Source organism: Amphibalanus amphitrite, unplaced genomic scaffold (genome assembly GCF_019059575.1).
Source record: "Amphibalanus amphitrite isolate SeventyFive unplaced genomic scaffold, NRLGWU_Aamphi_draft 000285F_arrow, whole genome shotgun sequence".
Taxonomy (NCBI): Eukaryota; Metazoa; Arthropoda; class Thecostraca; order Balanomorpha; family Balanidae; genus Amphibalanus; species Amphibalanus amphitrite.
Window position 1 is genome coordinate 229,948 of NW_024881780.1, and position 22,580 is coordinate 252,527.

The 22,580-nt window shown below is 53.2% G+C and overlaps 1 protein-coding gene across 1 annotated transcript in view; it reads right to left on the minus strand.

Moving 5' to 3' along the window:
- Positions 1-22,580, minus strand: part of LOC122387384 (mucin-19-like) — an 87,606-nt gene that overhangs the window by 29,805 nt on the left and 35,221 nt on the right. Inside the window, exons 10-14 of the mRNA XM_043377534.1 lie at positions 19,679-20,431; positions 19,305-19,420; positions 18,077-18,182; positions 15,363-16,348; positions 9,818-15,080 (exon numbers count right to left, since the gene is read on the minus strand). Coding sequence (XP_043233469.1) covers positions 9,818-15,080; positions 15,363-16,348; positions 18,077-18,182; positions 19,305-19,420; positions 19,679-20,431 — 7,224 coding nt within the window. The remainder of the gene's footprint in view (positions 1-9,817; positions 15,081-15,362; positions 16,349-18,076; positions 18,183-19,304; positions 19,421-19,678; positions 20,432-22,580) is intronic.

Genomic DNA, 22,580 nt, shown 5'->3' on the forward strand with positions numbered 1-22,580 from the left:
AAAACCAACCTGAAATTCCATTGATTTCCGTTACTATATGAAAATTTTCCATTCCTAATGAGTCAAATTCAAGCATGGCAGTTCTACCACAGGAACCATTTGAAATCTATGCCATTTAACCCCAGCACTTGTGGGGAGAAGTGTTCGGATAGATCACAGGCAGGACCAAAAAAGCACGCAGTAGCCCAAGACCTTATAATTGGATATAGCATCGGCTCCCTCTCGTCAAGGGGTTCGATAGCACTCGTTTTTTTCTGCAAAACTAAGTTCGGTCGGCGGCCGAACGGCTGGGGGTCTAATCGAGCCCCCCATCCCTCCCCTTCTTACGTCAGCGGCTGTGAAAATGCCATTACCAGCTGTTGAAACATGGCAGTTGCTTTTGCATGAGTGCACGAAAGGGTTTTAGGTCCGTGATACGTGAAAGGTTCTACATGAAAATTGAGATACACCAGCTTATCAAATTGTGCTCACTGTGGTGCGCTCGGTTTTACCTTGACTAGTCTTTGAATTCTGGGGTGAAACAGACCAGTCAAGAAACCTGTTCCATAAGGAGAGCCACTAATGCTTAAGAGATGTGGGATGAGGTTTCCAGAGACCTTCATTACCTCCCAAAGGGGGTGCCCCGCCATTTGCCAATCCCTGCTGTAGTTGTTACGATTGGAGGGTGAATATGAGAACGATGCAGGTCGTGCCAGCTCGATCATGAACACAATGGTGCCGACATCACAGCTCTACTGCCATTTTTGACGAAGTTAATCAACAAGGACCGGAATCCTACCCTGGGGCATTTCACCTGCAGAGGTCGCCGGACCTGAGACCCTTTCACTCAATTTTTTCAACGGTGCATGCGCTCGTTTTTCCCGCGAAGCTCTTGGCAAGTAAAATCCATCAGAAAGTGTGATCTAATAACGGTTGGTGACCTTCTATGACCTAGCATGGCCTTTTGAGTGACCACCGATGACATGACCACTGACGGCTAGCCATTAGCTGCACCCTGCCCGTTGCATATGGATCAGGTGGTGATGTCATGATTCTGAAATTATATTGCAGTTTTGGCGCACTTGTCAGAGCAGAAGACATTCCCACTTTTCCTCCATGACTATGTATATGATGGTGAAGCCCTGAAGCTGACCAGACGTAAGATCGAAAATTTGAAAGTACGAAATGTAAGAATAGCTGGCACTGCTACTTATGCCTAAGCAATTCGCAGCTTGTAGGAAACCAGCTTTGAGTTGGCAAGACTGCAAATTTTGATTTAGAGGCAAGGATGCTTGAAAAGGTGATCGATCTTAGGTGTCCTAGGATAAGTTTGAAAACGGGATGCACCATTCGATGTGTTTTGGGCCTTGCCAAGTTTCGCGGCGTTACGTGCCTCGTTTTTTTTTTTTTTTTTGCATACACGATCAGTATCTACTTTTGGGATTTTCGATTTTCGGTCCCCGTCCCCCCCTATCGAAAACCCGTGGCGCCGCCCCTGTCCACAGGATCATGACAGCATCGCTCACTACAAGGCTTTTTGAAGTTGAGCGAAGTTGAAGATTTGTGGGGTGATGCGGGTGATGATGAAGTGACAAATGCTGCCTTAAATATTAGATGATAATGGTGAAGCTAGTGCTGTATTAAACAGGGTTTTGGATAATGTAATTGCATTGCAGTAAAATGGAGAGGAAGACAAGGTCAAGATCAATCACAGACTCCTCAAAACAAGTCAAATTTGTTGCTAATAAATGCTTTGGAAATTTTGAGAAAGGTAGTTTAAGCATGTTTTCCAGCATACAGTGAGTTCAACATTAATTCATGTTTAAGTCTTGCACATTGGCTTTCTTTGTAGGATAATTATCCTCATGGTATTGGAATTTGCTAACACTGATAAGTTGCCATTTAACATTGGCAGACTGATGTATTTGATATTACAGTTGATGTGTTTGCCCATTTGTTAGGACATCATGCATTTGGGAGAAATGTGTCATGATTGCCATTTTTCTTCATCCAGTGTCATTTAGCAAAATCAAATTTGAGTTCAGAAGGTTTATCAAAAATGCTTTCAAATATTTTATGACAGTAGTTGATTTTCATGATACCGACAAAATACCAATTGCTTTTGGTATATAATACCGAATACCGAATCGGTATTGGTTCGGTATCGGTATACCGAAATTTTGGTAACCGATTGACACCACTAACCTGAACCGGCTCTCACGTGACCCAGCACCGCGGCCAGCCGGCTCACACGGCGGCGGTCACGTGACCTGAGGAGCGGCACGGAGCGGTGCTCGGGAGGGGAGGGTGCAGCAGGTGGGGGGGGGGGGGAGGAGAGACGGCACGGCACGGCGGGGCTCTGCGGTGGAGGGTGCAGTAATCTTGGATGGTGCAGCGTATCAGACGCCACTGCCACGCCAGATTGTGCAAAGATACTTTGCCTGATCTTTCTAAGCACAGCTAAGTCAGGTGACACGGCCTGATACCAAACAGCAAGGTGTGGCGGATATCGATGTGAATCACGCAAAAGATGCATGATAAAAAATACATCTACATCGAAAAACAGTTGGCAAAATATTGTTCAAACACCAGCTTTAAGTTTTTATTGGTAGCTTTCGGAAGCGTTACAGCTTCCTTCGTCAGCCTTGGATAGAATTCTTAAAAACACGTAAATACAAAACAATTCAAAATTCAAAAAACGCCACTTAAACTTAAAGTGGCGCAGATATTCGAGAAAAGCTCGTTTCGTAATTCGTAGCGTTCCACTTCGTTGACGAATTCGCGTACATGAGTAAGCACAATAAACAAAAATACACCGCACGAACATTGAACTATCATTTAGTCGCCTAGCCGAGCACACGATACACATCTGCCACCATGACACCAGGTTTCACATTCAGCACATTTCCTCTCGCCTTGTCGATAAAAATACCCTCTTTGATTTTTCGTTTCCTCCAGTCAGACTCGTAAGCTAAGACTTTCACATCTCCCCAAGCGACACAGTGGCCCGTTTCTATAACATGTTTGGCTAGTCCTGAATGATTCTCGTCCAAGTTGCGTATCGCCCTCTTGTGCTCTGTTTCTCTCGCTTTAATACTACGACACGTTTCTCCTATGTAAATTTTTCCACACGCACACTCATATTGGTAGACCAAGCCCGTCCTGTGACACATGTCCCTCTTGTCCTTGGGGTGCACCAGAAAGCTTTTCAAATTCCTCTCTGGCCTGGTAGCAACCCGGGCAAACGGTTTGACCGCGCGTGTAACTCTCTCCGTGACCCCCTTCACGTAAGGTAGAACAACTAAAGGCTTGTCCGTCTGCTCCTCTCTGACCCCAGTCCTCTTTGGTCTGGCTAGTTTCCTGCGAGTGGCCTGAATGAAATGTTTTGGATAGTTGTTAGCCTTAAGTGCCTTATCTATGTGACCCGACTCAGCCTCCCAGTATCACAGTAAACAGCACAAGGAGTCGGTGATTCGGTCATTGGTACAGAGGGGCGAAACTTTCGTATCATGTCAGAAGAGTAGGGAGGCTGAGTCGGGTCACATAGATAAGGCACTTAAGGCTAACAACTATCCAAAACATTTCATTCAGGCCACTCGCAGGAAACTAGCCAGACCAAAGAGGACTGGGGTCAGAGAGGAGCAGACGGACAAGCCTTTAGTTGTTCTACCTTACGTGAAGGGGGTCACGGAGAGAGTTACACGCGCGGTCAAACCGTTTGCCCGGGTTGCTACCAGGCCAGAGAGGAATTTGAAAAGCTTTCTGGTGCACCCCAAGGACAAGAGGGACATGTGTCACAGGACGGGCTTGGTCTACCAATATGAGTGTGCGTGTGGAAAAATTTACATAGGAGAAACGTGTCGTAGTATTAAAGCGAGAGAAACAGAGCACAAGAGGGCGATACGCAACTTGGACGAGAATCATTCAGGACTAGCCAAACATGTTATAGAAACGGGCCACTGTGTCGCTTGGGGAGATGTGAAAGTCTTAGCTTACGAGTCTGACTGGAGGAAACGAAAAATCAAAGAGGGTATTTTTATCGACAAGGCGAGAGGAAATGTGCTGAATGTGAAACCTGGTGTCATGGTGGCAGATGTGTATCGTGTGCTCGGCTAGGCGACTAAATGATAGTTCAATGTTCGTGCGGTGTATTTTTGTTTATTGTGCTTACTCATGTACGCGAATTCGTCAACGAAGTGGAACGCTACGAATTACGAAACGAGCTTTTCTCGAATATCTGCGCCACTTTAAGTTTAAGTGGCGTTTTTTGAATTTTGAATTGTTTTGTATTTACGTGTTTTTAAGAATTCTATCCAAGGCTGACGAAGGAAGCTGTAACGCTTCCGAAAGCTACCAATAAAAACTTAAAGCTGGTGTTTGAACAATATTTTGCCAAATGAATCCGTCCCAGCTCAACAACAACATATATAATCATCGAAAAACAGTGTTGTGCACTGTCTTCTCCTCTTGCGCTCTTGCCTATTACACTTAACTTCATAGGCCGGAAGCAATCGCATGGAAGGTAGGTACTATATAATGATAAATACAGTTATGATGTATGTAGCTATGATTCCTGAATTCTTGTTATAGGTATATAGATGAGCTAAATGTCTATGTATAACGGCATACTTCTGTTGAAAAATGTAACCGTTTGTTCTCCTGTCAGCTCACTTTCTTATTAGGAAAAGTGGCATATTTTCAGGAGTTACAACTTACAAGGCATTGCTAAATATATACAATCATTAAATATCGTGCATGCATTGTGCTGCTTCCATAACTGCCAGGAAGTATCGGTAAACCATAGCTCACTAATGGGCCAAATCGATGTAGAGCGAAGTTTATGATTGTGGTAATTGCGGCAACGGAACAATTAGGGACAAATGTTGATGTCTCGTAACATAACCACGAATAACTGGAACAGGTAACAGTCCCGCCATATTTTCCTTCTTTAGTCTGAGAATTACCTACAAGAGATACCCACCAGTTCTGAATTGCTTTAGGTAAATGAAAATATGGCTCAGTGCGCGTTTTTATTCACTGAAAAAAGTAAAAACATATCAGCAGGCATCGCTATACCTACATGAAAAGAATGGGACGCTTCTAGGCAGCTACCCAGATGCCAGAAAAAAATGGTTAGTTGCGACAATTATCATTGACTATTCATAATAATCGGCATAGATATTTTTACAGCAGCAGTCGCTAATATTGCAACACCGCCCTGCATTTAAGATAAGCAAAAAATAAACAAAATAAAATCACGACATAGGATGTCAGACAGACGGAGTAGATATGAACGTTTCACCATAGACCTCTGTGCACCGGCATATATGAGGTCTATGCTTTCACATAATTAATATGTTATACTGAATATATATTAAACCGCGAGTAGGTAGAACAAATCTTTTAAACGTCTCGCCTATCGGCTCGACGTTTTTAAGATTTTTCTACCTACGAGCGGTTAAAAAAAAAATATCCCGTACCGCCGATATGTTTCGGGCGCTTAAAGTTAAAAAATACATCTTATATAAAAATACGGCATAGTTCAGACTAGACGAAATGTCTACTTGACGTTTAACAGTTTTTTACTGGTCTAGACATTTAATCAGTTAAACGACATATCTGATAATTTTCTCTCTTTGCACCTGAAGCAGTTGTAAGCACTGTCTATACGGTACGGGATGATACTGTGCAATATGAAAACATAAGAGTTAAATGTCAAAAGGGCGAACGAACTGTGACCAACTAAACCATTTTACTTGTATTCAATCAAACGACGTGGTTGTTTTACAGTATCACTTCCTTGAATGTTATACTGTAACAATGAGCTTAAATCGACAAACTGCTGGGCCGTTAGGTTCATAGAACCTTGTTTTAATCAAGTGAAAAGCCCTACTCTCGCTATAAACATTTTATTGAGGAAGTTCACCATGCAATTGCTCGCGATACGACTGCATTGTGCCAATACGCCCTCCGTAAAGCGGCCATAGTGAAACGGGTTAACCATGGCTCATCGATCCAACGATTTGGGCCTCATTATCACATTACAGCATTGAAACCTGTCAGATTACATCAACCTCTCACTTTGTTTTTTATTTAGGTTCGGCAAAACAAATTTATCGACAACATTTATCCTTCTTCTCTGAGATGCATTTAATCCTTTACGAGTGAAAGTACTATCCCGGATCTGATCCAGAAAGAACGAACATATATATAGTCATCTCATTATCCAGAACCATTTCAAGACGTACCAGTCTCGTTCAGTAAGGAAAACTGTTATCTTGTTTGATCTCGATTTAGGTTGTCTGCACGGAAAATTCAACATAAATCGTGACAACACATCCATTACGAGACGACCAAGCAAAACTATTCACCCACTTATTGCAAGTTCCAACAACTTAGCTGTCTCCGGAGCTTCGTCAAAGCGATTACAGAAGCGCAAAGCGACGATTTCAAAGGCACGACACCATGCGAAGTCAGGACTGGCTTATTCCTCGCCGCAGTTCCTGTGACGTCAGCTAGAGCGCCCCATTGCCGGTGATTGCCGGGACACGCAGGCGTCACGACATGCCCAGCGGTCGGCGGTCTGGCCGTGAAATCGCACACAACACTTCCCTGAGTGCTGTTCCCACGTTCCTGGGTGCCTACCGCCACTCCCAGGCGGTGCCGGGACAGCGGCGCGGGATACAACTGCCAGGTCATTGTCGAGGCCGCCCAGCCTGACGCCATCAACGAGCACAGACAAAAGAGCGGTGGCGGCGACCAACTCGGAAGTGGCAGGCAGCGTTTGTACACCCTTGTACCCCCTTGCAGAGAGGAATAAGTTGAGTGTTCGTAATCCTCTGCTAAGGAAAATCCTTCATGTGAGGAAACTAGACAGCCATAAAGGTGGCGCCTAGTGATAGGAAAACTGGCATATACGCCTGTCCCATGTTGTTTATGGATGGACGATTTAGCTCGTATTGTACCTTATGCTTCGGTACACATCATGTTCAGCCGCACGGCTGTGATGCAACCATTATCGCTATAGAAGCCTTCAACACCGCCTGGGCAATCGTAACGATATACTTATTAAACACAAAACTTGGGTACATCTTGTCTCTGAAGCTCATAACCAAAAACATGTAGGAATGCCAAACCCTTCCCATATGCAAACTGTCTTACACTGGAGTGGATCTCACAATGCGTACAGTATGTACAGAAGCATGAGACCGTTCGGAACTGTGGTCATCTAGCCAGGTGTCATACTGCTGTACGATTAACAAAACAAAAGTAGGAGTTTCAGGCAGACAGCAGAATAGCGCCCAGTGGAGACAATGGGCTCATTACAGATACAGATAATATATTCATGACAAATCCATGGTGCATGGTTTTGGTGACCGGCACTGGTACCGCCCACGGTACCAGTGCCGGTCAGACTGCCGCGTGTCACGACGAGCCGGTTCAGACCGCAACCGATCGACATGGACACGCTCGGCCTGCTCCTGCTACACATGAAGCCGTCAACTTCAACAGGCAACGACGGGATCAGCGTCAGCATGTTCCGCACCTTCTTTTGGGGCATGGGTCACGTCCTGTTGGACATAGTCAACTCCAGCCTGACGACCAGCAACGTGCCCGGCCCCTGGAAACATGCAATGGTAACGCCAATCCCAAAAGGACAAGGACCATCGGAGCCAGCAAACACTCGCCCGATCTCCATCCTGCCGGCGATAATGAAGGTTGTTGAGCGGGTCGTCCAGCGCCAGCTGGTGCAGTACTTGGAGGCCAACCAGCTCCTGTCAACCACCCAACATGGCTACCGCAGCGGCCGCAGCACCGAGACGGCACTCAGCGTCATCACCGACCGTGCGCTGGAGGCGATGGACGCTGGAGAGGTGTCGATCCTGGTGCTGTTGGACCTCTCCAAATGTTTTGACGTTGTGCCGCACGGGAGACTGCTGGATAAGCTCGCACTGTATGGGGTAGATACCGAGTGGTTCGGCAACTACCTAAGCGGACACACTCAGCAGGTGCAGATGGCCAGTGGTGACGGTGGATACGTGCGGTCGAGTGTCAAGTCAAACACAATTGGCGTGTTCCAAGGCGGATCGTTAAGTTGTATGTTGTATTCGGTGTTTGCAAACGAAATGTGTCTGTACCTGCCTGACGGTGTCACAATCGTGCAATTTGCAGACGATACTCAACTTCTTGTGAGCGGTAAAAAGCGTGACTTGGCACAGGTCATCCAACGCATGGAGCAGGCGCTAGAGTGTCTCTTCCAGTGGTTCTACGCAAACACTATGAAGCTAAACACCGCTAAGACGCAGGTCCTTGTACTAGGAACCCCCGCTATGCTGCGAGGACTGCCGCCTGTCACACTGACTGCCATGGGTGCTGTTATTCCGGACTCTAGAGTTGTCAAAAATCTCGGAGTGGTCATGGACAATCATCTCAGCTTCAGGTCGCACATCGATTATGTGACAGCTAAGTGTACTGGTGTCCTAATCGGTCTGATGCACGCCAAGCACGTTATACCGAAGGCCTCTCTGCCTGTGGTAGTAGAAGCGCTCGTGAACTCCGTTATCAGATATTGCTTCTCGCTATACGGTACGTGCACCGCTACTCAGATTCATCGTGTGCAGAAACTGCTGAACTTCGGTGCTCGAGTTATTAGCGGCCGTCGTAAATACGACCACATCAGTGACGTTCTGTGCGACTTGGAGTGGTTGAATGCCCCTAACCTTGCTAAGTACCATCGCATCAGTTTGTCAGTTTGGTGCACAGGGTCACTACGACTGGAAAGCCGGAAGCGATCGCACAAACCATCGGTGACACCCTGCGTCACTCGTACGAGACGCGCAGAGCTGCCGACCACGCGATGCCGAGAATCCGCACGGAAGCCGGTCGCCGGCGGCTCTGTTATAGCGCAGTGCGTGAGTACGACTCTCTGCCGTTTGACGTCACCGTGCGAAACTTTCGGCGCCAGCTCAAAAAGCATCTATTGAAAGAACAGTGTGAGGCGCATGGTTAGCTCAGGTCGAGTGGTTGAGTGCTGCTTTTTATGCCTGGTCTTTTACTTGTGTTGTAAATGTTTGACGTGTGCCAATGAAAAACCATGCACCATGGATTTGTCATGAATATATTATCTGTATCTGTATCTGTATTAAATGCGCTGTCGTGTCTGGTGACGAAACTTTAACGTAACGCTGTTGTCATCGCAACGGTTACCATAATTACCAGCAATCGTCGCAACATCGGCGCCTGGGGACAACTAGCAGCGTTTGCGTGCATTCCACGTCTTTGAATCGTTTCAGCTTCGATAACAATTCGGAAAGTTTGTACCATTTAACAACTTCTCTGCTAATACATAGCTAATACATCGTATGCTGCTAATACATAGCAGCATAGCTATGTAAGAGACGTCAATACACAAAATGATAATTTCTTCTTTAGATGGGTGAAATATCCAAGGCCTTCTAAAGCAACCACAATTCAACATTGTTTTGAACTGTAAACAGCATGCTTCGAATACTTCGTAGTCACACTGCAATCTGAAATCATCAGTACCTAAATGCGGGACAAAGACAGGCCAAGCATCACACAAAGAGCACTATAGGAAAAAGCGGCACGAGAGAGTGGGCACAGCACATAACACACAGCACACAGCACAGGGCATGGTTGGCAGGCTACGTGCGACAGACTCGCCCTCCCAGCGGCGGCTGGTCGGACAGCGTCACGTGCAGCACCACGCGGCGTGACATGACGCTGCGTGGCGTGACGTGACGCCGCGCGACACGCCGTGACGGACTGAGGGGGACGGAGGGGGGGAGGCAGCGCCAGAGTCGGCGGAGGGACTGACCTTTGTGTGACCAGGACGACCTCCGGGCGCCGAGTAGCGCCCTCCGTGACGTCGGTCCCACCTGGCGGTATCCGGGCGCTCGGTAGCGCGCCGAACGCACAGAGTCGGCCGCCAGGCTGGACACGCCCAGGTGGACCGCCTTGTGGGGCGACGTGACACGGCTGCGCGGCAGCGAGAGCGAGCTCTGCGCCGGCAGCGCGTCCGTGCTGCCGCTGACTGTGGTAGAACGCGGCAGCGTGGTCGAACGCTCCGCCTCACCCGGCTCCGCGGCACTCGTGTCCGGCACACTGCTGCGCCGCTTGTAGTTGAACAAGAAACGGCGCGACTTCTTGTCCTCAGGCTCACTATCGGACGCCTCAGGGCGAGCCGTGATGGTCTCACTGCTGAGGGAGGTATTGAGCGAGTTCTTGCTTCCCAGACTAGAGCGGCTGCTGAACCAGCGCGGGGTGGTCCGCTGGCCCAGGTGTTTCTCGTAGCTGTCCGCTGCTCGCAGGGTCGAGTCTGAGTCCACCTGCTCGGAGGAGGAGAACTCGGAGCTGCGTGGCCGGCCGATGGTCAGGGTGCTGCCCGTGCCGCACGACTTGACGCTTACGTCACCTTCTGACTTCACCCTTCCGCTGAGACGCGTCCACTTGTCCTCGGCACGGCCCAGCGTCGGCTCGCCCTCCTCGACGTCCTTCTCGCTGCGACCTTCCACCAGGTTGTGACAAGAGTCAAACTCCTTCTTCTTCTTGCGCTTGCTGTCTCGCAGGATGCGGTTGAAGTCGATGGACCCGGTGCTGCCCGCTGAGCCGACTGACTTCCGAGGCCCAGTTGGTGAGGAGGCCGTCTCCAGCGAGGCCAGGATGTTGTCGTCCGAGGCAGCCGGAGGCGCCGTCTTGAGCAGGTGGTAGCTGGAGCGGGGCGCGCCCGGGGAGTGACCCGGAGTCAGGTCAGGATTAGAGACGGCCGCCGCCACCGCCGTCGGACGGCGCACCTTGGGACTAGACGTATACGGAGACTCAGAGAAGAAGTCGCGTGAGCGCGGCAGACGCGCACTCAGGTTCGGCGAGTGATCGCTGAGGGAGGTAGAGTCGCCACCGCTCGAGACCTCATGCATGAGGGCTACCAGTCGGTCGCCGACATGCTGCATCACCTTGGCCAGCATCGGCGGCGAGGCGGGCACTGGCGGCTGCGGAGGTTGCGGCGGGGGTGGGGCTGCCTCCTGTGAGAGTCCCCGCAGACTGCCCAGCATCTGGTCGTACATAGCCACAGCGTCGGCAGGGTTGGCCTTCGCGCCCACCGACGGCACCGTCGGCGGTGGAGGCGGCGCCGGGCTGTACTTGTGCGTCATCTGATGTGAAAACTGCTGCTGGATTTGAGATATAAAGTCCGGCTGGCCGGGGTTGAAGGTGCCGTAAGCGCCCTCAAAGTCGCTGCTCGTATAGTCAGAGCTGTCGTAAGAATCACTCCACGTATCCTCGCTGCTGAGGTATTCAACAATCTCCCGCACCTGCGCCTCGTTGATTCCGGGGACGCTCTTCATCATTCGCGTCAGCTCGTTCTCGAACGAGAGCAGCTGCACCGGCTTGGCCGCCGGGGTGGCGCTGGGCGCTGCCGGTCTCGGAGTCAGGATGTTGGCGCGGAAGAACTGTCGTAGTCTGCCCATCAGGATATTAGTCTCCTCGTCCGAACTCCAGTTGTTGAACGAGTCCTTGCGTATCACTTTGTTGCGCGTTTTGGAGGCTGGGGAGCGTCCGGGCGAGCCGGCTGCCGGAGAGGCTGTTAGTCGGTCGCGTGAGGGCCCGGCTTTGGGTGTCGCCGAGCGGCGGCCCCCAGTTGCCCCCTCCTCTCCTGATGTGCTGCGCTGTGAGACTGTGGTGGAGCTGGATTGCAGTGCCTCCTCATCAGAAGAGTCGGGGACAGGGCGGCTTGCAGCTGTCTCCTGATGGATTTCGGTGCCTTCTCGCGCGGCCGGCGACTCCTTCAGCAGGTCATCCGAGCTGCCCAGGAATCCGCTGTCGCGACTCTGACGCGCTTCGCCCGTCTTCTCAAGCTGAGGTAAGATGGAGTCACGTGCAACACCCCCAGAGGTTGCGTCAGCGGCGACGGCGACTGTCTGAAGGCGTGGGTGGGTCGGTAGCTCCCCCGAAGCTGTGCGTGTTTTCTCGGACACTGTGTCACGGTCCTTCACTGCCGCAGCAGCAGCTGCAGCTATCGCCGCTGCCGATGGCGCCTTCTTTTTCTTCCGACGCTTGATCGTGTCGAACTGACCATCGCTCTTCTCAAACGCAGTCTCATCACTGGGGTCTTGGGGAAGGTCCTCGTCACTGGACGTGCCGTCACTCTTGTCCGAGATCTCACGGCCGGACGCCTCGCCCCCGCTGCCTACCAGGTCGCCAGACTGCGCTCGGAACCGAGCCCGTGGCACCTTCTTCCGCCGCTGCTCCGGTGACGGCTGACCCTCCGAGTCACTGCCAACGCTGCCACTGCCGTCCGTTTGTACCTCAGAGTCCACTGAGCGCAGCGACTCGTTACGGAACAGCGGGTTGCCATGGCCCTGGTAACGGGCAGCGGCCTTCTCCACCGGGTCGACCTCGGTGCTGTCAGTGTCAGTCGTGATCTCACTGAACTGCGACGACATGGAAAGGGACATGTCGCTCTCCGTCCCCAAGAACTCAGTGCTGCACTCACTCTCCTCGTTGCCGATGCGTGGGGGCTCCAGCTCACCGGCTCCCAGCTCAAAGAAGAAATATTTCTCAAGCTCGGACGGGTCTGCGGAAGCCACGTTCTCGGCAGCAGCGGCGGCACGAGCTTCCTTCTCGTCCATGTCACTCTCCTCGCAGCTTTCCTCGAGGATGGTGCTAAGGGTGAAATCCAGGGGCTGGCCGAAGCCGCGGAGGTCCTCCTCGGTGTACTGTTCCTCCTGAGACGCGTCGCTGAGCGACTCGTGCTCCTCCACGGAATAGCGCTCGTCCGAGTCGAAGTGGTCGTAGCCGATGGACGGATACTCCTCGCCTTCTCCACCGCCGAAGTCAAACCCGTCATCGAAGTCGTCCTTGGCGTCCACACTGGCGGCTGTTTCTGGAGAGGAGCGATGTCGCACCTCCGGCGTGCGCGAGCGGCGCTCTCCGGCCGGCACTGGCGTCTCCAAGCCAGCGAAGTAGTCCGCCAGCCGCGAGGTGGACTCCGGCGGCGCCCCACTGCCCACCTTCATGTGTATCACCTCATCTCGCGTCTGCACTGCACTCTCCACAGCCTCACACAGCCGGTCGGCGTCGTCTCCGGCCCCGCTGGCCACCAGCACTGAGTTGGTCTTCTCATCGGTGACCACTTCGACCTCCTCCGAGCTGGGCGCCACCAGGTCCACCTCCTGCTCACGGGGCGGCGGCGGCGGCTCCGTGCCGCCCCCGCCATCGCCCGCCGCGTCTGTCACCTCCACGCTGGCCACGCTGGCCGCTGCCGGCCGCTCTCCGTCCGCTGCCGTGGTGACAGTGACGGGAGCGGCGCCGGCCGTGTGCACCACCGTACTGCCGGCCGCACCCACGGCCACCACACTGACAAAGCCGCGAGCCGCCGCGTCCGCCTCGGCCGCCGGCCGCCCACCGCCGCCGCCGGCACCGCCCGCGGCGCCGCCGCCGGTGCTGGCCTCGGTCGCGTCGCGGGCTGCCGACGTGCGCGCGGGCTCGACGCCGTTTTCCGGCCGACTGTCGGCCACGATCGGCTCGCCGGCACTGTCCGGCTGCGGGTTCACGCCCGGCGAGTCACCGGCGGGCGTCGCCGCCGCGGCACGGGGAGAGGCGGCCCGGCCAGGTGCGGCACTGGCGCCCTCGGGTCGGTCACCTCTGCAAGCCGCCCCGCCCGCACCGGCCGCTCCTCCCTCGCCCGGCCGAGTCTGCTCTGCAGAATCCGGCGTGATGCCGCCCGGCGCGGCGGCCGCACCGGCCACTCCATTGTGCGGATTTTTACCGACCTGCGGGCCGCGGTCTAATGACTCAGGAGCGCCAGGGCCCTGGCCAGAAGCGGCAGGGGTCTGGTCAGGACCGGTTTGCGTGACCATGGGCTCGCTGGGAGCCGGCGGCCGGCTCGCGCCGGCCGCCGTCGGCTCGGGAACCGAATCAGCTGGTGGCGGGTCCCGCCCACCTGAGCGGGCGGCTGTGTCGGCGGTGTCAGCAGACGGAGTGCCGGCGGTGTCCACAGGCTGAGTGCCGGCGGAGTCCGCAGGCGGAGTTTCGGTGGATTCCACAGGTGCACAGACGTCCGACACGTCACCACTGACTGCCGTCACATCTGTCGGGCCGAGCACTGTTGGCACTTGTTGAGCCCGCGCGAGTTCGTCGGTGTCGGAGACGGTTTCCGTTGGTTCTGTGGGTACCAATTCCGTAGCAGTGCTGTCTGACGCCACGGTTTTGACTGGCGACACACTGGAGTCTTCAGGTACGGCCGTTTCCGTTTGAATTGCAGACGGAGCATCGGTTTCAGTTGGCACGACAGCTTTAGTTGTCATTGTGCTGTCTTCAGGTGATCCTTCATCTATTGTGCCTTCAGCAGGCAGTTGACTCTCAACGACTGGTGATTGTTCCTCGTTGGCTTCCACAGATATCGTAGTTTTTATGGAATCTTCGGTTTCTGACGACACAGTAGAAATAAATGATGTCTCTGTTTCGGAAGAGCCGTCCTCCGTTGACATCTCAGTCACTGTTGTAGCATTGTTTTCATTTACAATTGCAGCTTCTGATACGAAAGTATCTTCTGATACGAAAGTATCGTCAATCATTTTATGTTCAATCGGTGGTCTTGATTCAAACAATGCATCTTTGTCAGTTGATGGGACAATGGTCTCTGGGATTTCTTCTGATGGTGTGACGTTACCAGGTGTCTCCGCTTCCACAGAAAGCGAACATGCCTCTGCAATTTCCGATGCACTCGTGATAGCTGTTGGCGCAGTTGCACCTGCTGTTGCTGCTTGCGATGTCTCTGCTTCTGGCTTCGGGTCGGGCTCAGCTGTTGCTGGTTCTGTCTGAACAGTGGACTTTTCTAGCAAAGAAGGTGTGATCGAGCTCTCAGTTTCAAGATCTGCCGTGTTTTGAAGCGGTGCATCGTCAGCTTTTTGAACCGTGGTTTCCACACATGTGTCGGTCGTATTTGTTTCAGTAGATACTGCAATTTCTTCCGATGCTTTGCTTTCTGTTGGTACTGTTGGGTTTTCAATCGGTTTCTCACTTTCAGCTTCAATCGTGGGTTGGACCGATTCCACTACCGCGGACAAGGGCTCGACCGACGTCTCGGGTTCAGCCGGTGCCGTGGATTTGGCCGGTGTTTCAGCTTCATGCCGTTCCATAGTTTCGATCGGCACATCAGTTTCCGTTACTTTGACGGCTTCGATCGGTGTTTCAGTTTCTACAGGATGAGCGGTTTCGGGTGCAGCTTCAGTTTCGGCTGTCGTCATAGTTTCGACCGAGGTCTCAGTATCTGAAAGCGTCAAAGCCTTAGGGGTTGTTTCAGTTACAGCTGAGATATTTGGATCAACTGGTGTCTCAGTTTTAAGCGGTATCGTGGTTTTAACTGAAATTTCAGCTGCCGATGGTAGTACAGTTTCAACTGGCTTTTCAGTTTCGGATGTCGCCTTGGTTTCGCCAGACGGCTCGGGCTGTGCTGCAGCCGCAGTTTCCACTGGCGTTTCAGTTTCGACGGAAACCGCTGTTTCCACCGGCACCGCACACGTCGGAGGAACTGTAATTCCAGATGGCGTCTCATTTTCAACAGTTTCAACCGGTGTTTCAGCGTCTACCATTTCCACAGTTTCTGCTGGTTTCACAGTTTCAACTGGCGTTTCAACTTCCACAGTTTCCACAGTTTCAGATGGTTTTGCAGTCTCCATCGTTTCCATAATTTCAACTGGTGCTTCAGAAGCCGGAGTTGTCACAGTTTCGACTGTTTCCTCGGTTACCGTAGTTTCGGATGGATTCACAGTTTCCGTCGTTTCAACAGTGTCAGCTGCTGCTTCAACTTCTGCAGCTGACACAGTTTCGACTGATCTTTCAGTTTCCTCGGTTACCGTCGTTTCGACAGACGTCTCAGTTCCCGCCGGAGGTTTATTTTCAACTGGTCCTTCAGTTTCCTCGCCAACTGAAGTTTTAACAGGCATTTCAGCCTTTGGCAATGACGCGCTATTTGTTGACTTATTGGCTTCTTCTGTTACCGTAACATCAACCGGATCTTCTTCAGAGCATATTCCACCATCCAATGCGTTGGTTTCTGAAACCGTCTCCGTTTTGTCCAGGGACTCTAATTCAGACTGCGCAGCAGTTTCCACCGGTGGTTTTGTTTCCGCTCTCGCCGTTGTTTCGAGAGGGGCCTCGGACTCCAGTGGCGTTGTCGATTCCACCGCAGCTTTGGCCTCCACTGAAATGACTTCTCCGTGCGTTCCCGACACAGAAGTCTCACATTCCACCACAGGCATGATTTGTGGTGGTCCTGAATCCTCAACCGCAGTGTCCGTTTCAGGCGCTTTCGTCTCGACGGTTATTTTGTTGTCTGAAAGCCTAGCGTCTAATGGCAGAGAATCGGTCGCGTCTGGAGCGGTAATTTCGGAGGTTGGTTTATCTGGTGTCGACGTTTCATGTGCTGTTTCCTTCGTCTCTGCTGCTGCGATGGCCTCGACAGGTTCCGTGAGTTCTTTGAAAACAATTTCCTCCGAGGGCTCTCCCTCAGTTGATGTGGCTGTCACCGACGCCTGGGCGGCTGCTGATCCATCAGTTTCAATCGAACGTTCAGTTTTGTCAGTTTCTTTGCATTCGGTCGAATCGCCATGGTCCGTAGAAGGCTCAGTTTTGACGACCTTTTTAGCTTCGACCAACTCCTCGGTGCTTTTATCGTCGTCGTTTTTGTTCGACTCCTTTGAATCATCCGTATTGGTTTCGATCGAATGATCCTCTGCTAGCACATCCATTTTCCCAGGCACGTCGTGAGATACGCAAGCCGCTTCAACGGAAAATTCGGCAACAGGCGACTCAGCTTTGTCGAGTACCACTGTTTCAGTCAGAGCTTCAGATTCCACAGGCACCCTGGTCTCAGCAACTTTTTGTGTTTCATCACCAGGCTGAACGCTTGCCTCCTCCTTCATTCCTTCAGCGTGGTCCGAATTCTCAGATTCGGCATTATTGACCGTCTTTTCTGATTCCTCGGGTGAAATCGTTTCAATGGGGGTTTCATCATCGGAGCGTGCATTAGAATCTAGAACCGACTTGGCATCCCCACATTTATCAGCTTCTGCCTGCACCATATTTTCAACCTGGGACGCCTTGTTCTCAGAGACTTCGCTATCCTCTGGGACATCGGCACTATCGGATGCTTCAGTGACGTTTACTGATACTGCACCTTCACATGAGACTGGCTCGGTCGAATCTTTGATTTCCTGAGTTGTGTCGGTCTTCAGCGCATCACCAGATGTTTCATGCTGATCAACTGAAGTAGCTGGGTCAGCATCATCTGATGATTCCTTGTCCTTGCCTGCAGCTCCGATATTCGCATCCTCTTCTTTCCTAATTTCGACCGATGAATCGTTTTCTGCAGATACTGCTGCTTCAGCTTGGACACCGACCTCCTCGGAGTTCCCAGTCTCGGCAGATGTTTCCTTTTCAACGGATGATTCGTTCTGGGGCATTGCATCTTTTTCGTCAGATATGTCGCATTTGACTGGCGGGTCGGTGTTCCCAGACTCGATGACTTCAGCAGGGGATGAAGTTTTAGCACCTTCGCTTTCTTCCATAGAAACGGTACAGGCCTCCAATTTGCTGGTTTCCTCGAGCATCGCTCCATCAACAGACTGACTGCCGTCCTCAGATATCTTGGTTTCTTCGGGTGCGTTGTTTTCCTCGGATTCAGATGTTTCCTGAAGTACCTCCGCGTCTTCCGATCCTTTAATTTCCTCGGATACCTTGGATTCGTCAAGCGCCTTGGTTTCATTGGACGCGTTCCGTTCAACGGTTACATTCGTTGTCTCCGATTCGTCATCTTCTTTCGATACATTTTCAACTTTGGATGGCTGAAATTCTTCTGGGCGCTCACTTCCTTCGGTCGATTTATCCTCCGTGGATGTCTCGCCCTCAATAAGTCCTTTGGTTTTATAGACAGCAGATATACTTTCCTCAGAATCTCTTACTTCAGCTGTGACATTACATTCAGTCGATGAGTTTTCATCGGCAGCAGGGAAGGCATCGGCTGGTTTCGAGTCTTTCTCGGGTGTACTGGCGTCAAGTGCCGGAGCATTCTCATCACTTGCGGTTGATCCAATCAGCCTATTGTCTTTGTGGGCTGTCTCCGCCTCGACCGATTCTACCACTTCCTCCACTGCTTCGACTTCTTGAGTAACATCGGCATCATCGTCCATCATGTAATTTTCAGGCTCATCTTTTTCGGCAAGGTCATTGGTAGTTTCTGAAGTAGTGGATTCACCCACCTCATCCTCCTTCTCACATACATCATCAGGAGCTTTCACATCATCAACTGCCTTGCTTTCAATCACCTCATCCGCTTCTTTCAATGGCTCGATTTCTGCTGACAACTCGACTGCTTCCAAAACCCTCGTTTCAGACGGTAATTTGATTTCCTCTGTTGGAGACGTCTGTTCAGAAACACTGGCCGAGGCCACTCCATCGCCGTCAACGCACGGTTTGACGATTTCGGCTGCTTGGCCAGACTCGATGGAAATGTCTTTTTCTACCAGCGGCCCTGTCTCACGAGGCATTATGATTTCGCTTTGCCTCTCATTTGTCTCAGCTATTGCAGTTTTTGCCGGGCTTTCAGTTTCAACGGGTGTTTTAGCTTCTGGCTGCAACTGATCTTCACATGAGCCGGTGACGGTGACCTCAATGTCTGACCCACCTGTTCCAGATAAATTAGTTTTTGTCAATACCTCTTCTTTGTCGACTGAAGTGGCTTTGATTGGCTCATCAATTTCCTCCTCTGCTTTGCTTTCAGCCTGGCCATCTAATGAATCTGCACTTAGTGCGATTTTGTCGGGACGGCCAGACTCATCAGATTCAGCCGCCAGGTCTGTAACATTGGAATCGGCTGTCTTTGTCGTTTCTGCTAAATTGACCGATTCACGATTACCGGTTGCAGATGATGAGGGAGCTTTCAGCTGTTCAGAACTGTCAATCACAGGGCTCGCTGTTTCAAGAGGCTCGGTAACTGGCTCAGGACTAAGTGGTCCCTTTGGTTCAGAGCTTTCCGGTGTAGCGGATTCAAAGCCAACTGCAGACGGTGCACCCTCGCTCTCGATACCGACTGTCGGGGTCTCATTGCTAGATGAAATGTGAGTGTGACTGACGGGGCCGCGGGCCGGGTCCTCGGAGCCTTTCAACTCGGGACTGGCGATGTCAGGTGTGCCCTCTGATGCTGAAATGGGTGGTTCAGCGGGGCCTTCTGACACAGGCGAAGCCGTGTCAGGTGGGCCCTCTGATAAAGGCGATTTGGCGATGCACTCTGCGGTAGGGAGGGCGATGACAGCAGTGTCGTTTGAAGAAGTGCTGGACTGTTGTGTGGAACTGAGAGGCTCCTCGGGTCCTTCTGACCTCTCTTTTGAACTATTCTCCTCAGAAACGGATTTTGTTCGCTCTGCTGTAGAAGATGTTGAACCTTCTTTCGAAGCACTTGTATTATCCACGGCATTATCATCCTCGGATTTCTTACCACGAGCAGGTGCAGTTGTTTTTCGCTTGCTTTGTTTACTTTTTGCTGAAGGCGTGGCAGTGTTCGCTGTTTTCTTGGCCTTTTGCGCATCTGCCTTTGTTTGTTTTGAAGATTGCTCGACCGGTTTTTCCTTGACGATACTTGCCTTTCCTTTCGCCGGCTTCGTTGTTTGGACGGCTGGCTCACCCGTTTCACTCGTGCCAGCAGCATCGGCAATATTCTCCACACTCGCCGATATGGCCGACTTTTTCGCCGCGTCCTTCTTCCTTCTCTTCTTGGACTTTCTCGCCTTGCCGGCGTGCTTTGGCGCCGTGTCGACGGCCGTCGCCCACTCGGCCGGCTGCCGGTCGGGTCCGGCGGCCGGGGTTTCGCCGCCCGACTGCTGGCTTTCTCCCGGACCTCCGGAGTCGGACAGTGGCCGATCAGACACCGATGGCGGTGCCGGTGCTGTCTCCAGGGTCGACTCCGACCCCGGACCTGCCGGTGTCACGCCTTCAGTCAGCAGCGCGGCTGCAGGAGGCTCCCCGCTGGCCGCCGGGTCCCCTCCCTCGGGTCGGGGCTCGGCGGTCGCCGTCTGCTCCTCGGCACCAGCCGGAGCTGGGGTGCTGGTGGCGCCGTCCGCGGTGCTGGTGGCGCCACCGGCGGACACCTCTGCCGCCGACGGGCCGGGCTCACCGATCGACGCCGCGTCACATCTCGCACCCGGTGCTGCTGTATCCGAGGGGTCGGCCACGTCTGTCTGAGCGGTCAGCACGGGCGCCGAGCCGGCCAGACGGTGGTCCGAGCCGGCCGCCGGGCTGGCGCCCTCAGTAGGGACAGGTTCGTGCTCAGCTGCAGGAGCTGGCGGGCTCGAATGAGCCATTTCGGCCGGCTCCGATGTCTCGTTAGGGGCCGCGCTGAGGGGCCGCTCGGCACCGGACGGGTGCGCCGTGGCGTTCCCTGCCACCGACACGTGCTCAGGGCCGGACGAATTGCCACTACCCTCTCCGGACACAGGGAGCGAGCGTCCCTCAGTGACACTGCTATTCTCAGTATCGCTGTGGGGCTCATTAGTTGCAATGCCAAAAGTCTTGTCAGGGTTTGAATCGTTTTCTTTTGCGACTCCAGCTGCCTGCTGCTCGTTTGAAAGCTCCGTCTCATGTGACGTTTCATTCCCGCCTGCCGCCGTGCCCTTGAGATCAGTGGCTGCAGAGTTAATGAGATCACTGGCTGTTGTCTTTTCATCTGCAACGTTTGCTGCCGGGCCGTCGACCGCTAATTTATCCGAGGCCAGCTCTAGCTGCGTACTGTCCTTTGCTGGGTCATTTGAGGAGGAGACATTGGTGACCTCGACACAAAGTGATGGGACATCAGTCGTATCGTCATTAGCAGCTGGAATATTAGCCCTGGCAACAGACGTAACGTCACCCGACGGCACGTCAGATGTTGAGTCGCTACTTCCAGGAACTTCAGCTTTCGGGACGTCATTTTCCGACACGTCACTAGGTGTGATGTCAGCTGCTTGGACTTGAGTAGCTTCCATATCAGCCGGTACAGCGTCAGTCTCTGAAGCCTCAGCCGCCGTGACACCACCACCACCTGACGCAACATCAGCTGGCATGACATCAGCCGCTAAGTCTCCACTGGCGTTATCCTCACTTTGACGTGGCGCATCCTCTTCTGCCAGGTCATCCGTTGACCTGGGGTGACCTACAACATCACTGGGACCTTTTCCAGTCGCTTCAGCCCCTGTCACCATTGTGCCAACCGGTGAATGTGCAGCATGGACACTATCAACCGCATTATCAGTGGCTGCGGCGGCATCGGGGGCTGATTTGGATGCGATAGCTGGTTCAGTCTCGATAGTCCTGTCCGTTGTTCGATCTGTTTCACTATCAACAGGCGCTGAATGATCGGCCTCAGTGTCATTGACTGATTGATGGCTGACGTTGGGACTGCTGGTTGAACTGACGTCAACTGCGGTGTGGGATTCGTGTGCTGGTTCTGTATCGATTTTAGCAGACTCGGGAGTCGTTTCATTGTCTTGCACAGCCTCTGTCTTTGTCTCGGGAGCCGTCAAGGAGCCTGTCTCCGCACCGGCGCCAGCCATGGGGGCCGTCTCAGCTCCTGCCGGTGCAGCAGACCCCGCCTCGTTCTCTGCAGGCTCCGCCTTGCTCCCCACAGCAGGCTCCGCCCCGCTCCCCAAAGCAGGCTCAGCCCCACCCACCGCGCGCCCTGCCTCAATCTGCGCAGTGTCTCGGAGCGGTCCGATCCCGGCGCCGTCACCTGGCCCCGCCTCGGTAGCCGCTGTGGTGACGTCACTGGCCGTGGCGACGCGACAACTGTCCGCCGGCACCGGCCCGTCCGCCGCGGGTTTTTCCTCCGGCGACCGGCACTCAGGGCGAACCAGTGCGCCGCCGCCGTCCACCGCCACTTTTACAGCTGTTGGATCATCTGAGACGAGTTTTTCCTGCGCGCCGGCCGGACCGGGTGCCGCACATTCCGGCCCGGTCGGTGCGTCACGCACGGGGACGGGGGTAGTCACGAGCGCCGCGGGCGCCGGGAAGGTGCTGGGGATTGGTGAGGTGGAACTCACTGCTGATTCGGGAGCAGGGTTTGGGGCAGGGGTGCCCTGGCCTTGCGTGACAGGCTCGGGTGTACGGGTGGGTGCGGTGTGGTCGGGATCGAGTGATTCAATTCCGGATAGGGCCACCTCAGACGCATGGGCGGGTGCAATTTGTTCGCTTTCAGCGTCGATTGTTTTTGGCACGGTCTCGCTCATAGTCTCTTCACTTTTGATGGAAACTTCTTCATCTTTGAGTCCGTCAGAGTCGAGTTCGTGATGACCAGTACCGGTCACTGGAACAGTCTCCCCATTTGTACCCGTTTCGGCAGCGAGGGGCAGTTCCCCCTCCTGCCCGACCCCTTGTTCGGTTGGCACCTGTTCTGTGGCACTGTCTGGACTACCCGGGTCGTGTTGAGCCCGTTCCCCCGTCGGCCGTTCGCTGGCCGCGGCCGGCCGCTCACCTGCCGCCGGCTGCGGGCACCGGTCCTGGCGGGCAGTGTCGGCGGTTACCTGTGCCCCGAGGGGCTCGGTGACGTCTCCGGC